This window comes from Ursus americanus, chromosome 14 (assembly GCF_024610735.1).
Source record: "Ursus americanus isolate L20-20 chromosome 14, mUrsAme1.1.p, whole genome shotgun sequence".
In the NCBI taxonomy this organism is placed as follows: domain Eukaryota; kingdom Metazoa; phylum Chordata; class Mammalia; order Carnivora; family Ursidae; genus Ursus; species Ursus americanus.
Genome location: NC_142140.1, coordinates 65,835,111 through 65,852,419, shown reverse-complemented (window position 1 = coordinate 65,852,419; position 17,309 = coordinate 65,835,111). Strand labels below are relative to the sequence as shown.

Sequence of the window (17,309 nt, the reverse complement as noted above, 5' to 3'; positions counted from 1 at the left end):
TGGTTGCTGTTGGCCGGGGGACGGCTGGGCTCCTAGAAGGCCATTCTGCCATCTTTGCATATGGCTCCCTCTGCCTTCCAAATCAACAAAGGTATGTCACATTTTTCTCATGCTTCAAATCTGATCTCCCCTTCTGTCCTCAGCCAGGAGAAAACTCTGCTTTCGAGGACTCATACGATTACCTTGGGTCCCCCTGAATAATTTCCCTTTTGCCATAAAGCAAAACGTTGTCATGGGAATGATACCATCATATATTTATGGTTCTCCCCCCCTGCCCCGTACTCAAAGGGGAGGAGCTCATACAAGGAAAAAGGTCACTGGGGATCACGTTCTTGGAATTCTACCTGCCACATGGTCCAATAATCATAACTGGGGGATGAACACGGATGCCAACAATATCTCCCTGGAGGGAGGGCCTCTAGTGGTGTCAGCATGACTCAGGTCTCTGATGTTCATTATCTCTACCTGTAACTTGAATTAAGAAATAATTGATTATATACAAGATGGCCTGAAATTCTAAATAATCTTAACAATTGAAAATGATGGGGTAGATCCGACAACGTGAAATGTAGGAAAGGTAAACGTAAATTCATCTTCCAAGCGCCTCCACGTATACAGAACGGGGTGGAGGGGAGAGGTGGTTAGACGGTAGTTCACAGAAAAAAAGATCCAGGGCTTTTAAGAGGTCCCAGGGTCAAAATGAGAAACAACATCAATAGAAAAAGACTGTCCTCACCATCAACCTAAAAAAAATTTGTCCCTCTTATAACATTTTAATATTTAAATTTTGAACGCTGTCCTCAGTATAAATGCCCCCGACTCTAAGATCAATTCCTTATGCCACTTGGCTATGAGATCCTTCCTTACCTAGTACTCATCTTTCCCTTTGCCCACACTAGTTGGTAAATGTCGCTCTCAAAACATGACAGAAAGAACTGAGAGTGATGGCTGCCATGTGATCTCTTTAGCAAAATAACAACATACCGGGGCGCCTGGGTGGCTCAGTCAGTTAAGTGTCCAACTCTTGATTTCAGCTCAAGTCATGACCTCACGGGTCGTGAGATGGAGGCCCGCATTGGGCTCCACACTCAGTGGGGAGTTTGATTGAGGATTCTCTCCCTCTGCCCTGCACGCCCCCCAAAATACATAGATAAATCTTAAAAAAAAAAAAAAAAAAAAGAATAACAGCATACCTAGTAATGAAACCTGAAAAGGTATAATCATGCTTCATATTGTGTGTACGTCTCCAAGATGACTGGACATTCTAGAAGTGACTTAGAAAACTCAGGAAAATCAAGACTAAAATTCTTAGAATTTTTAACAGAGGGCAGGAGATGGGCAGAATAAGAGATAAATTTATAAAAATCAATGTTCCCCTGTATGCGAGTGAAAAGAGGGATAAAGAAAGATATGCTGAAATTAAGCAAAGATTTCTTAGCCACAGCACCTAAAGCATGGTGCATAAAAGATGGACAGATTGGACCGCCTCAAAATTAAAAACTTCTGCACTTCAAGAGACACCATAAAGAAAGAGAAGAGGTAAGCAGGGGACCAGGAATCAATACTTACAGACGTGTGTACAATATAACCAGAAGATACAAAGAATTCTCACAACGCAGCAAGAGGACAAAGAGATCAAGTGGTTTAAAAACATATGGATAATGTAAAAACCACCTTACATAGCAAAACAATTTTTAAAAACACCTAGTGATACTAAGAAACATTAAAAACCCATATGACGATACTTAGATACTTTTCTGACATAACTGAAAGATATTCAAACATAACTGAAGATAGGGATAAACAGAAAAATATCACATATTGTGTACATGGCTATTCTTTCCAAACTAACTCGAAGATATTAAGGCTCACCGACCAAAACCCTAACCGTTTATAATATTTTGGAACTTGACAAAATGATTCAAGTTCATTTGAAAAGAAAGAGAAGAGCTAAAATATATACACTTATAAATATAAAATATATATATAAAATGATGTGGACCTTAGCTGTATAAATAGTACTCAGGACAAAGCTATAATCCTTAAATAACATGGCGTAGTTATGGGCATAAAGAGGAGACCGAATAGACACTTTGAGGTAGTTTGGTAACTCAGAATTTTAAACGAGGCAGAGCAAACATCACAAGCTGGTGAGGGAAATGGCTCGTTACTCACTAAAAAATGTTGTGCCCACCGGTTACTTAGAAACAAAAGAAATCCAATATTCCCTACCATCCATAGTTTCTGTGGGTGTTCCTTGCTCAGAATTGCACACTTACGGTAAGCCCTCTGGCTACACAGCTGTCAATCAAAGTATCTCCCGCCTTCCCGGGGGCGGGCACAGGGCTTGGGCTGGGCAAAATAATCAAGCTCACCTGTTGCAGTAATGGACTCAAAGACTGACACGGGATCCAAATGGGATTCATCAGGGTCCCTTGAAGGAATGGGACCTATGGTGTTGAGAAAGATGGGGAGGAGGTCTCTCTTCCTCCTGGACCAGGAGTCACAAAGCCATGGGTGTGGAGACCACCCTTGCAACAATCCCAAGAAAACCCATGCAAGAAAGAAGTCAACACTCAGAAGGAAACAAAGCCATGATAGGAGAGCATCCTATCGCTGATATCTCCCTGTCCAGGCCCCGGAGTTGCTCACTGAGCGAGCTAGACTCAAACAGGTCCTCCTTCTGTTTATGTGAGTTTGGGTCTGGCTTCTACCACCTGTAACCAAAAACGTTTCTGTAAAAACACTCAACCTACTCAGTAGTCAAAACGTTTACCAAAGAAATTTAAAATGTTAAACAGAAAAATGAAACAAAATAAACCGCAATAAAATATAGTGAATATTAAGCTGAACTTGAAATGGTGGGGACTTTCTAAACATAAAAGTAACAAAATGGGCAATGACAGTTATAAATAATTCACAGGAGAGGAAAATCTAATAGCCAATAAACACAGAAAAATGCCCAGCCTCTGAGTAATTAAGGACATCCAAATCCAAGAGAGATACCATATTGATATAAAATTAATATTTTTGGGGTGCCTGGGTAGCGCAGTCATTAAGCGTCTGCCTTCGGCTCAGGGCGTGATCCCGGTATTCTGGGATCGAGCCCCATATCAGGCTCCTCCGCTGGGAGCCTGCTTCTTCCTCTCCCACTCCCCCTGCTTGTGTTCCCTCTCTCGATGGCTGTCTCTATGTCAAATAAATAAATAAAATCTTTAAAAAATATATATATAATAAAATAAAATTAATATTTTTAACAATAATACTTAATCTTGGTGAGGATGTTGCGAGGTGAACATCTCATAAACTGCTAGTGAGAGCGGGAACAATATTTCAATGTTTCAAGAATAATTTTAAAGTATGTGTCATCTAATTATCTAATTATCCTGCCTCCTGGAAACTCTCCTGGGGAAATAATGAGAAATACAGTAAAAAGTTATGTATAAGCAAGTTCATGGCAGATTCATTTTGAATAGTCAAGGCTTAGGTGTGACTTAAACATTTCGTAATATGCGTATGTTACATAAATGATGGGATACTTGTAAAGAGAAGGTAAGTCCCCTCTTAGAGTGTTTCAGAAGAATGTTCCAAGAATACACATGATACAATGTTATGTTTTTTTTTTAAAAAAAAAAGCAATCTTTTTTTTTTTTTTTTATAATAACTGTCATTGTTCACAAAGTTTTCTGATAAAAACTGCAGATAAAAACTTAGAAACCATGGGACTTTTGCTAGCTGTGCCCTCACCCGGCAAATCACCTTCAAAGACTCTTGGGTCAATTATATCTCACCTGCTTGCAGTAGTTCCTGAGAAATTAGGAGGTTCTCAAACTTGATAAGCAGTTGATTAAAACCGCACTTAGCACAGCACAGGGCGGAAAGGGGCGGCTGGGTGTGAAGGTGATGGAAGGGGAGTTGGAGGTGGGGGGAGGAGGTCATCCAAAGGTTGAGAAACAACTTATGTGAATTGCTTTTGTTCAGCCTGAAAAGGCATTTCCATTTAGTTCTTCAGCTTAGCGCTGGGCCAAAGTCCCCCGACAATGGTAGAGCGATTGTACCCACTTACATATTCAGGTCCCATCCAGGCAAGTGGGAAATTCCAAAGAAATAGGCATAATCAGTTGGATGTACTGTAATGCGGGGATGCTTTTAATGAATGTGCAAAGGTTGTATGGATCAATTGTCCATTTGATTAATTCCTCTGGCAGGAGAGAATTAAATGTACTTAGGTTACACACCAGCAAAGGCTGAATGCTCTTTAAAATGTGATTTTCTGTACTAAGGCCAATTTTTTTTTTTTTCCGGGCAAAACATTTCCTGAGATAATAATGGAAGTCAATGAGAAAATGGAATTTTACATATAAATATTCACTACATACCACTTTGTCAGAAAGCATCTAAAGTGCAAAACGAGGTCAAGGTCTATATAGTATTCACATTATTTGCAGTAAATCTGCCCTTCTAGTTCTTATTTGCATTGTTCCATAGAAGGGGTGATAAATTCCTGTTTTAGAGATAATTCCCTGTCAAAGCTTTACCCTCTCCCTCCCTAGAAGGCATTCAGCATTGTGTACTAGAGACTTCTAAATCCAAATGAGGCAATTATCTTCTTCAACCCTTGGGTGGGTGTGAAGACTCAGGGAAACTGAAAGTCTTGCACTTTTTATCACTTGGAATGATCTCATCTGATATGTCTGCGGAAAGGAAGGAGATGTATTCTGATAGGTATAGGAAGCTGGGATACATACTCAAGTCTCAGAAATCATTTCACTGAATTTGCTCAAGGAGTGAACTGCTGGAATGCCTATCATGAGCCCAACGTGGTGTTGGGTCCCGCGGGGTAGAGCAGTGAGCAGATCAAAGCCAATGTTACCACGGAACATACAGTCTAGGGAAAGAGACAGACATTAATCGAATTGCTCAAATATATAATAGCTTCATTATTCTGTTGCAAGTGATGCAAATTCCCAAACTATTAGCTTACATTCCAAGGCTGGCAGAAAAACTGACTGCCAGGGAGAATCCTGGACCAGATTTCCTTCCTGCTTAGGGATGGTGTCTTACTGAGAATCACCATAAAGACAAAGACACATGAGAGGGTCCACTCCGAATGAAGTTTGAGGTGGGAAAACTTTTCCTCTGACCCACATCGAATGAGCGCCTCCAATGGATTGATCCCGAGTGAAGGCCAAGTACAACCCTAGGACGCCCAAGCCCCCTCGAGACCTGCTGTTGCCAACACTGTCCCAGCCGCAGAGAAATTCGCATCTCTCTCGGAATGGATGTTATCTGCCTTTCGTCCTAAGCTGGGGCAGGGAGGAGTGCTGGTCCCCAGCTCAGAGCAGAAGACAGAGTAGCTGTTCCTCCTTCCTTGGCAGCCAAGGCACAGAGTCCTCAGTCCATCTCCAGAGTCAACCTCTTCGATTCTATTCCTACCATCTGGGTCTTCAATAGTCAACCACTATTCATTCATTTGACAGATACTAATCTCAAGGTCTACTAGGCGCTGGTGACATAGCAACGAACAAGACAGACAAAGCTCCTTGGCTGCAGAGAACTTCCATCCAAAGGGGAATGCAGCCAGCAAGCACGCAAGCAAGGTCTTTGCAGAATGTGGGAGATGTTAGGAAGAAGATACCAGAGGGAACCATCTGGGTTATGGTTGTGTGTGTGTGTGTGTGTGGTGGGTGAGGCTGGATTTTAGTAAGAGCAGTTACGGAAGGTGTCCTCAGAACTGAGGACAGAATGAAAAGATGAGAAGAGGACTGTGGAACAGCGAGCATGAGAAAGGCATTCCAGGCAGAGGGACAACCCCCCCACCCCCCAGCCGTGTATAGAAGGCTCTAATTTAAAGGGATCAAGGAACAGAAAGGAGGCCGGGGGGCTGGGGCACAGGGACTGAGGTGTCGGGGTGGTGGGCAGGAATTGCTAGGTCCTACGGGGAATTCAGATATTAGTCTAAGTGCAGTGGGAAGTGAGTGGAGACAGTGACATGGCCTCTGTAGGCTCCCACAAAAAAAAAAAAAAAATACAAAAGTAAACACGGAAAGGTTTGAGGGGGACTCTGGGTGGAAGATCCTTCCAGACTGGGCAGGAAAATGAATTAAAGACATGAACGGCATGGGGGCGGGGAGGAGAGATGAACCCTGAGGTCTTATTCTATATGACGTGGGGATTTCCCCCCATCCCAATTCATCCCCTGAGCACCGTGATTATAATTCCACTCAGCTTTCCTTGGAAATACATCTGAGGATTTGACCCGAAGCCTCCAGGTGGCAACACTTACAACAGGCGAGAGAAAATGAAAGATGGCACCATTCCATGTGGCCATCCCAACCTTCCACAATTTATGACGATGTCTTCACCACCTGTAAGTCACTTATGTAGAATGAGCCAGCCATTCAGGTACACAACTCAGTTTGGAGAAGAAGGGATTCAGTGCTCAATGGAATCATGAAGGAAAAAGGTGCACACTCTTCGTAGACTTTACAGAAATCTCAACAGACTTAAAACAGCCTGTCCTTGCTCTCCTTTGTCCAAGCTGTGCTGTCAGATAAATCTGCATAAAATACAGTTTTCATCGTTTTACTCCTCTGATGAAAAATGTTCACAAGTTTACCACGACGTAGTGGATAGACTGCACATCGTACAGGCAGACTCCGACCCACCTTTCCAGGCTTGGAACCAACCATGTCCCCCCAAGTCAAGAGGGTACCCGCTCCTCCCAGGAACAGGTCTTGGGTTTTTCCATTTCCGTGCCTTTGCACGCCAAAGTCCATTTTCCAGAAGGCGTGTCGGTAGTTCTTCAGAGCTTCTGGGGATCCTAGACCACTTTAACAAGTGACGGGTGCCGTAGACCCTCTCACCAGAAACAGTGATGCGCACAGATTTCTGTACAATTTCACGGCACCCTGGCAGTCATTCTAACCTACTGAAAAGCTGCTGGAATCCTACACTTCCCTTCCAGGTCCGGATCGGATACCACCCGTTCCCTAGTGCATTCCCAGCCCTCTTCTTCCCATGGCGGGTGGGATCCCCAGGGCTCGGAGGGCTTACGGCTAAGTCACTTGCTTGGAAAATCGCGGCAAATGGCTGTGAGCCCTACTTTATACTATGGCCCTGCAAGCTTTCCCCTTGTGCTATTTAAATTTTTATCGACATATGTCTTATTTCCCTCACTGGAACTGGAGTCTAAGGGCAGGAAATGTCTTGGTCACCTTTGTATGCCCGGTGACTACTTCAGGGACTAGTGAGAATTCATTCCTAAATTAATATGAATGACAGAGACTACGGTTCTCCAAAAATTGTAAGCTCCTTCACGGCAGGGACCACCCGGCTTTGATCTGATTTCTAGAATGAGAGGTGCTCAAGAAATGAGCCAACCGACTGGTAAGAAAATAGTAACTGGGGGCGCCTGGGTGGCTCAGGCGGTGAAGCGTCGGCCTTCCGCTCAGGTCATGATCTCAGGGTCCTGGAATCGAGTCCCGTGTTAGGCTCCCTGCTCAGCGGGGAGTCTGCTTCTCCCTCTCCCTCTCCCTCTCCCCCTGCTCTGGCTCTCTCTCTCTCATTCGTATAAATAAAATCTTAAAAAAAAACAAAACAAAAGAAAATAGTAACAGGATCGTCTACTGAGCACTTACTATACTCTGAACTCCTAGGAGCAGTATCGTCTTTTGTCCTTACAAACCTCATGTGAGGTGTGAGTTACCACCTCCATTCCACAGATGAGACAACCAAGAACAAGAATTAGTCAAGTGTTTCAAGGTCAAGGAGCCGGTATGTGTTAGAGCCGGTGTGAGAATCCAGGTGTGTATGACTCCCTAGTAGTTCCTCAAAAAGAGAAAAAAAAAAAAAAAAAAAATCACAGCTCATTGATTTGCTCTGGGGTTCGTCCTGAGAAGGGCCCTGCCCTACCCCCTTTCGGTTTTATTTTTATGAGTGTTGTGCAGTCAGGCCCAACCCCTACAGCTCTATGCACAAGTAGCAAGTGACGGGTGGCCTTGACCCCGGCTGGCCTGAGGCTGACCGCAGTCGGGTTCGCCGGGAGGGGCTGATGCCAGCGCTCACCTGTCCGTCAGAGGCGTGATCACCAGGCGAGGCGTATTTCCCAGGTACTCGTAGGAATACAGAAACTGCGCATCACAGATGTTGGCAAAGCAGTGCTTGGCCTCATCATCCCAACGATGCCGCAGCTGGGACAGCCAGAGGAAGGCCTGAGCGCTGTCCACCTAAAGGGGGGGCAGGGTAGTGGGGGTGAGTCGCTGTCCAGCAGGAAGCTCGGGGCCTGTCGGCCACAGGATGCACAGGGCTTTGGATGAGCTGGGTGTTGTCTACCAGTCAAGAGCGCGAGCTGGGCCCACCGCGGCGCAGACAGCACGAGCTGCTCCTATGACACTCGTTCGCTGGGAACAGCCACCATGACTCCCTCCCGGTTCTCTGGCCAGCGCAGAGGCTGGGACCCCCATGTTTGAGCTGCATGCGAGCGTCTCCCTTATGCCACCATTCGTGGTGTAGCTGTCCCCCAGGAGGGACCCTCTGGAAATGCCCGGGCCTCACCTTCTGAGCGATCATCTTGGCCACCACATCCCGGGCGTGCACGTCGACAGTGCAGATGGTCATGACCTTTTGCCGGTCGCCTTGGGAGAGCGGGCCGATGAGCATGGTGATGAGCGTTTTGAGCTGGGCCACCTGCTTCCTGTAATAGTCCTTCATGGCGTTCTCGTAGCCCTCCTCCAGCCTGGCAAATGCAATGCCCACCTCTGTGGTCCACCAGATCTGAGTGCAGGTCAGGGCCACCTGTGGCAACCAGGAGCCGCTCAGTAAAGCCATCAGCAGGACTGTCTCCCAAACCGGCCCACGCATCCATCACCCAGCGAGAATCAGTGTGGAATCGAGTGGGTGACGTAAGCTCCTTCCCTCCCTCTTCCACCAGCACTGACTAAGCGAGCCACTTGTCTCCATTTCCTTGGAGATGGGAAGTGGTTCCAAGTGGGGAAAGCGCTTTCTGCTCTTGAAAAAAACGTATTGTTTGGTTGCAAACGACCAAAGAGTCGTTCTGGTCAATGTCAGTGGCTTTTAGAAATTGCTACACTGAGCTGTCCAGGTTTACTGGCCAGGCTAAGCATCTTTCCTGTGCTCGGGAGGTTAACAATATGCTGAGTGAGCACCTCAATAGCACTCAGACTTGGTTCTGTTGTTCTTGAACTTCTTGCGGTCTGCGCATTCTAGCTTAGTGAGCCACCGAGGATCATTTGTGGCATATTTTTCCTTGTCCGTAAGACTTTTGCTACATATATTTTTTAGTTCTTAAAACCTATCACCTTGAAAAGCCCACTCCTCAGGGTCAAGGTGAATTACAGCAAAATTCGACATGGTCAGCAAGATTTGTGGTTTTCAGAGGTTCGAAATAGATAAATGGAAAAAGGATTCGAACGAACATTTCTTCTGTTTGCCGAGAAACTGAATATAGAAAAGGCATAATTTTGATTATTCAGGGTGGAGAATTTAGATACATTGATCATCTGTTGTATCCCTTGATTTGGGAGACACTGCTCTCGAGATCTGTCCCAAGAGCAGAAAGCAACACATTTTCTTGCCTCAAAATTCTCATTCAGGTAAACAAGGAATCCTGACAGGAATGATTCCCTTTGTGAAAAAGAGAAACCCGTCGTAGAAATGTACCCTTCTCTCATTTATCTGATTTTGCCTTTGGGTTAGACATACCGTTCTGCCTGCCCTGTGATCTTGTTGGGAGAGTTTGAATGTGATATGCCAACTACACAGTTAAAAGAATACTTCCCTTCAGCAGTAATGACTTCCTCCTCGTTTCTTCTATTTGTCTACACCCACTGCCAAGTCTACACTCGCTGCGAATATTTTCCCACCTTCCTCTCCCGTCTCCGCCCCCTGGTAACATGACACCACGTGGCACTCCACTGAAGCAGCCGCACCAAGTTCACGGACGCCCCTCAGCCTCTTTATTTTGCTTCATCTCTTCCGAGCGCGTGGCATGACTGACCTCCTACCCACTACCGACAGTTTCTTTTTTGGTTTCCATTATGACCATTCCCTGGGTTACCTTCTGTCTAAAAAGGCACCGTTTCTCATTCTGCTTTACTGGCTCCTCCTTGCCGACCCCGTCTTCCCATGACGCTCAAGGATTTGTTCTACGCCCTCATCTCTGTCTATGCGTTTTCCAAGGGTGGTCCTCTCTAGTCCTACGGCTTCAATTACCAGTAGACTTCTGCAACCCCCAAGTGTACCAGCGCCAGCACTGTCCCCCTAACAGGGAAGGCAGGAGGGTACACTGCAGCCAGAGTCATCAAACAATTCTCGTTAGTTTGCATCTTTCCCTCATCACTCTCCTGAGAAGCCTGGAAAGGATTCAGATACATCTCGAAGCAAGTGAGACTCCCTCATGGGCTTCGTAAGAACTGGCTTTGAGTTTCCTCTGCAGGACGCACCTGCTGCCTCTCCCTCCCTCCTCCCCTTCCTCCTGCTGCAACCACACTCAGTTCCTCAAACACAGGATGCTCTTCCTTGCTTCTGAGCCTTCCATCATGGTCCTCCCCATGCTTGGCAGCTCTTCCCCTCCATCTTTAACTTGTTTGCTCCTACTTCAAATCTCAGCTTCTATGTCGTATCCTCAGGGGGGTGGTCCCCGGACCCTACTGGCTAGCTCTGTGCTCCCAGAGTACCAGGTCTCATTGGGAAGCGACTGACTTCCACATCAGGCTGTAAACTTCAGCAGGGCAGGGTTGGGATGTCTTATGATGTCTCGTTCCCTGTTGGGGGTCTCCTGTGCTCAGCGAAGATCCTGGCACATGCCAAGCAGGCTGGCTCAATGAGTTGAACGGTTTACATTTTCTCCCTACAGTAGCCAGTGAGGGTAAAAATGGCCAGCACTTGATTCTCCAAGGTAATGGTTGGAGTGGGTCATGGCTGACAATTCCCCCGTTCCTTCTTGCTGACCCCCTCACAGACCAGCCTCTCCTAACTGTGAAGCACATAGTGAGTTTGAGGTCAGGTGTTTCTTGAAGGCTGAAGGAAGAGGGAGGGAGGGAGGGAGAGACAGACGGACAGACCTAGTGAAGGACAGCGGCTCACAAAGGTCCTGGTTAGAATACCTGAGCTGGATAGTCGAAGAGCCACTGTTCCCTTGGCTTTTCTTCATAGGCAACTACACCTTCTGTCATCCCATGCCTCACTGTGGCCCTCATATGAGCAAGCACACGGTTCAGCCATATTTCTACCTGAAAAAGAACTCTGAGTGAGATGCTGGGTTCTGAAGAAGGTATGATCACTCACCCTGAGGGAATGAAGAAAATGTACAGCCCCAATGGCTGCCAGAAGGCACAGGGAGCCATTTTGTTTCTGGACCCAGGACAGTGATCAGTGAGAACGAGGCTCTATTAACAAGAGGTGGACAGACCCACTTGGAACACAGAGGACACAGTAGCAGGTTAAGGGAGGCTTCATTCAAGGAAGTCTTAATCTGGGTTGAGCAAGATCAATAGGTCAGTGGGTTCTCGCAAGCTTGTCCACACAGAGGACGGACAGATCAGCCAGAATTATATTTTCCAACTAAATGCTTTCTGGTCTACCAATGGACACATCCCGAATCAAACCCCAGGGCTCCTTTCTCATGAAACTAAGAATGTCTGATCATTTCCTGGAATTAGAATTGCTTTCCAAGAAGCACGTGGATGAAGGTAGACTGCTGTAAAAGATCTTTTCTCCGGGTAGGATTTTGGACTCGATTAGAAGCCCCAGGGACAATGGTTTGTTGGATCACTTAGGATAATAAACAAAGAAGGGCTTACACCTTAGCGGTGATGGGGAAGGACAGGAAGGAGGTTTGAGGAGGGAACCATGCCATGTTTTGTGCTTCTTGAATTTGCACACGGGAGACTTAGAGGTGGTAGTTCTTGGGGTAGTTCTTGGGGTGGAATGGGATCTGGCTTTCCCAGGGCTAGGGCTGTGGGAGGAAGGGACTCTGAGCTGTATTTGTACAGAGAAATGACATCTCGGGAGAATGGCTGCTTTCAAAGAGCATTTTCTCCAGGGGAAGATGTCAGTGTGCCAGATTCCCCTGGGAGGGTGCCCCGAGGGTTGTCATGTTAAAGCCTCACAGTGCTGCGAGTCATGTAAACCCCTCTTCTCGCTGACTGGGGTGGTTGTTAATGTGCATTGTATCCTCTCTGCACAGGGCTTTGGTTAAGAAAGACACATGGATATTGACGTGTTCTTTCCGGGAACCGGAGAGAAGGGACTAGGAGCTTCTCCGACGTCGGTTCAAGTCAAGAGAAGCTGCCAGTCCCAGGACACAGAGAGCAGTTCCGACCCAAGGTCAAGATGGCCATCCTGAAGGTTGAGGCTGCCTGTATTTGAAAGCAGACACTTGAGAGGAAAGGGGATGAGGAGGGAGGGAAAGGGACTTTTACTCTACCCGACCGCTGCAGTCACAGGGCTCGCTGAAGGCCACATACTCTCCTTCCTTGCTGTACATGCCGAGACTTATCTTGGTTGGTTGCTCACTGGCGTCCAGTTGGAACTGCATCTTCGCCATATTGTCAAAGAGTTTGGAAAGATGGCGTTGGACCTACAAAGGGAAACCGCATCAAAGGACTGGAGGACGTGTCCGGGAAGATGCCCGTTAGTGCCGTTCATTGGTCTACTGTGTGACAGCCATTAGAGAGTCGGACACCAAACATTTAGAGGGAAGCTTGCGGGAACGATGGCGGTATGAGGTCAGAACCAACTGAACTGGGTACGAGTGGCCAAAGGAATATAAAATTGGTGGGAGTCGTGGAGTAGCCACTACCCAACGAAGCCACAAAAGTTTGATTCATGTCTGCTCGATCTAAATGGGAACAGACTGGAGAAAAAAAAAATGATGGTTAATTCATAAACCCTCTTCCTCAGGAGATAGTCAGAGGATAGTGGACAGTCTGCAGAAGGGTAGTGGTGACAGTGGCCTGTGGAAGTAGTCACCCAGCTGTTGGAACCATTGCGATGCAGTAGACCCACATCTGGAGGATCCAGGTCAAGGCAAGCACGCTCACCCCAGTCAGAAAGCCTGGCCACGCCAGGCCTTTTCCCTCGCGTGCTGTCTCATGATACAGAGGCCCTTTATAGTAACGCCCCGGGGGAATGTTCTAGGAGGGTTGCCGGAGAGCCACACCATGGTCCTCAGGTGAGGGAGATGGCGGGTTGGAGAAGAAAAATAAACAGAAAGCTGCTCTTTGGTAGAGCTTTTTTGAGATACAGGGACTTCGGGCTGCTGGTACCCTGAGTTGTAACCCTAAATCTACAACAACCAGCTCTCCAGCTTATGAGAGGAGAAGTCCCACGTGTGTTGAGGTGAATTGTGACGGTACTTGAGATCCCACCCACAGTGACTTGGGATGAGTACCTTGATGGGATGGACCCTTCTTTATCTGAGAGAGAAAGAGAGAGGGTGGGGGAGAGGAAGAAAGAAAGGAGAGGGACGAGAGAGAACGGGAGAGAGAGGAGGGGGAGAGGAAGGGAGAAGCTTTAATAAAGGAAACAGAAGTAATTATGAAAAATGCCACCTTGTTTTCAATTAAATGAAAGAGACATGAACCCTACAATTATGAGGTGAAGATGGATTGACAGTGGCAGGGAAATCATGTAAGGAAACAATGAATAGTAAAGGACGGAATGAAAACAAACAAATTCAATATGGCGGACGAGCTCGAGAACCTACGGAAGAATTTCAAGGAAGAGGGATAAGAGATGAAAATCTGTACAAATATACGCAAATATATATGAATACGTGAAGGTAATGTATACAGCACAGAGAAGATAGAATCTCAACTTACAGAGACATGAAGGGAAAAAAATCCAAATAAATGGAACAGAAATATTATTTTAAAGCATACAGAAAGAAAAGTTCTTTCGAGATAATGAAAGCCCTAGTTTTCAGATTGGAAAAAAAGCCTTGTCATGTGCTGGAAAAATGAACAAAGTAAGTATATAAACGTTTACAAATTTTCTAGAATTAAAATTTAACTTAAGTTTTGATCTCTACAGAGATCCAAATAGAAATTAGGCTACCTAGAAAGGTTTGGGGGACAAAAAAGCGGGTAGACCTCAGAGAACATCTCCGATGATGTCTCAGAGCTACATCTGAGGGGATTTGAGAGGAAACTACTGTGACCCATGAATTTCAAACTCAACCATTCGATCACGCACCTGTAAAAACAGCTGAGAGTCGCAGATACAGAAGGAATTGGGGGTTAGCCTACCATGCTTCATGTCTCGGGATGGTGAGGAGGGGGGAACTACTTACAGATCTCAAACCAAGTGACAAATAAATAAAAAACATTTAAGAATGAGTAGATCACGTATAAAGGGTCTGGCAACAATCTTGGACTTTTCCTATGCATGTAATTAATGAACATACAGTTACAAAACGGAATGTTAGTGTGATAAATAGTTCACCTCCACCATACCTGGGCTACTCTGGAATGATTTCCATCTATAGGAAAAAAAAAAAAAAAAGAGGTGGGGGGGGGGGCTTTAACTCTAGGGATAATCTCTCTCTAGTACTTGCTTCTCACCAACAAACCCAACACACCAGTTCAGTAAGTTGGAGAGTTAATGACAAAGACAGAAAACTAATGTGTGGGTGCCATCTTTTGGCTCCGTCGAAGCAGCTCTCATCCGTCATCAGTGGCGATGCCCAAATCTAGAACTTCTATGCAGGGAAATGGGGCAATATCTAAACCGACCACATAGCACTTACTCTTGGACCCAGAAATCCCACTTTTAGGAATGTGCCTGGAAGGCAGACCTCCAACAATACAAAACCCCAAATTTATTCAATGCCGTGTTATTTGGAATTGCAAAATAGCATAAACAACCTCTGGCCAAACTATGGTATAGTCCCATACAGTGTCTGCAGGGGTATTAAAAAAAAATGAGGGAGATATCTTTCAGTTGACAGGGAGTGATTTCCAGGACCCATCATTACAGAAAAAAATGGCATTCGAGTATACATAGCACGGCACCTTTTGTGTGAGAAAAGAGGGTCAATAAGAAAATACATGTGTGCAAACATAAATACACATCCGATCATGTTTGCAAAGATAAACCAGAAATGAGTGGGACTGGGTGACCTACAGGGAGGGGTGGGGAGGAACAGGAGGAGGAGCGCTGCCCACATTCCTTTTTGCACAGTTTGACTTTCGAATGCCACCTATTCGAACAATCCAGTCGATGAGGATGGGAACAAACCCCCGAAACTCAAAGCAAAGAGAAACAAATGAACTTGACTATACTTCAAATGAATAACGAAGTCACACGGAAGGGAGCAAAGAACTCATCCAAGTCACTTCTGAACACGGTATTTTGGCTGGCTGTCCTCAGAGGAAAAGTGGAGAACCAGAAAGGAATCTTGAAGTCTTGTTACGGTGAGAAGTGAGGTGAGCGAGAGGACGCCACAGTGAAGACATCAGCCCTCCCTCCTGTCAGTCACTTGGGAGCCTCAGACCTTTGGTCTAGGACAATCACTCCGCAAAGTGTGGTCCCCGGCCAGCAGCATCACGTGGGAAACCCTTAGAAATGCAAATTCTCTGGGTGTTATACGCAACTAATGAATCATCGAACTTTACATCAGAAACCAGGGATGTACTGTATGGTGACTAACAATATAATAAAAAAAAAATTAAAAAAAAAAAAGTTAGAGACCAGAAAAAAAAAAAAAAAAGAAAGAAAGAAATGCAAATTCTCCAGCCCCACCCGGACCTACAGAACCACCTGAAACTCTGGGGGGAGGGCTCAGAAATCTGCCTTTTCGCAAGCCTTCCAGGCAATTCTGACGCACCGGAGCTGCCCAGTGACTCTCCAGTTTGAGAACCATCGTCTACAGGTCCAACTACCACCAGTGCTCCAATTAGTTACTCTAATAATACTAAGGAAAAAATAAAAAACCAACCTGGTAGCACGGTGGCTACTTTACAGATGAGGGAAGTTTGTCAAAGAGAAGGGACACCCAAGGCTACCTGGCTAACGAGTGGCTAGAACCAGGGGCTAGAACCCCAAATTTGGAGCTTCTCATACACACGCTTTCCACAAAAATCACAAAATGTCGAGTTAATACAACCTTCAGTCTTCTCCCCCGCGGAAATTTTAGCTATAACTTTGGACAGCGATGGTCTGGATCTCTCTTCAGAATCAGATCAAAGGCGTTCCCTGTAAAGGCTTAGCGCCCCCTCCACCTTCCCCATCCTCAAAATTTCCTCCTTTAGGGTGCAGTGGCCACTGATGGGCAGGGGGCACCCTGAGAAGCATAACGGTGGGCACTGAAGATGCTGGCGGGAGCGCGGGTCCGAAATTCACATGCTGCCAGAGAGAGGAGACATCGTGGGGAACCTGAAACCCTCCCCACCGGAAGTGCCCCCTGTCCTTCTGGACGTTTCCACGAGCGCTCTCTCAGCTCACCTGTTGTGGCACTGTGCCGTTGGAGAGGGTGTCTAACAGGTCAGAAGAGGACAGAAAGTAAAACCGAGGGAAGGCAAGCCTTTTGGTATCCAGGTACTCGGCCAGGGCCTTCTCACACAGGTATAACCTGGGGGCACAGACACAGAATGTCCTGATTAAGCTGGCTTAGACCCCCAGGTGCACAGACACGACCGAAACGCAGACGGATACAGCACATAGAACGTATGCAGAATTGGTGCAAGAAACACTTACAGGTATTTGCAAATATACACACCGGTACATTTCCACCCAAGTAAGCACTTCTAATGTCACCTCCCATTACTTTACCCGCAAATCAAAGCACACGCACAGACACACACTCGCTCGCTTGGACAGTTAAAGCAAGGCTCTCGGAGCCAGAATCGGAGAAAGGAAGCGTCGCCCTCCCCGGGACAAAAAGGGGTGGCAGCAAGCAGACTGTCACCTGCTCTGAAGATCTTCCAGTTTTTCGTAAAGACCTGGTGTGTTGGTGGTTTCCACTACATTGGGATTCTTTTGGGCAGCATAAGCTAGCTCTTTAAAGTCAATGTCAATGCCTTCGAATCTCTTAGAATCCTGAAAGAAACACGTGGGGAAAAATGAACTATAACACCCTCTTGGACTCGGAAGATCCCTTGTGTAACAGGTCCGAAGCAGACACTGGTTCTGGGGAGGTCCGAAAAGTCAAAGAAGGAAATATCCTTAGCTTGAAAGAGGAGTTCCTGAACATTTTGGTGGTGAACCCCCTTCCTGTTTTGAAAAATCATTGAGGGGGGCAAAGAGCTTTTGTGTACGTGGGTAATATACCCATCGATGCGTCTCCT

General features: G+C 46.1%; 1 protein-coding gene across 1 annotated transcript in view; it reads right to left on the bottom strand.

Moving 5' to 3' along the window:
• Window positions 1-17,309, bottom strand: part of DNAH9 (dynein axonemal heavy chain 9) — a 313,579-nt gene that overhangs the window by 211,996 nt on the left and 84,274 nt on the right. Inside the window, exons 21-26 of the mRNA XM_045797213.2 lie at window positions 16,931-17,061; window positions 16,468-16,594; window positions 12,449-12,601; window positions 11,127-11,252; window positions 8,557-8,796; window positions 8,068-8,228 (exon numbers count right to left, since the gene is read on the bottom strand). Of these exons, the coding sequence (XP_045653169.2) occupies window positions 8,068-8,228; window positions 8,557-8,796; window positions 11,127-11,252; window positions 12,449-12,601; window positions 16,468-16,594; window positions 16,931-17,061 (938 nt within the window). The remainder of the gene's footprint in view (window positions 1-8,067; window positions 8,229-8,556; window positions 8,797-11,126; window positions 11,253-12,448; window positions 12,602-16,467; window positions 16,595-16,930; window positions 17,062-17,309) is intronic.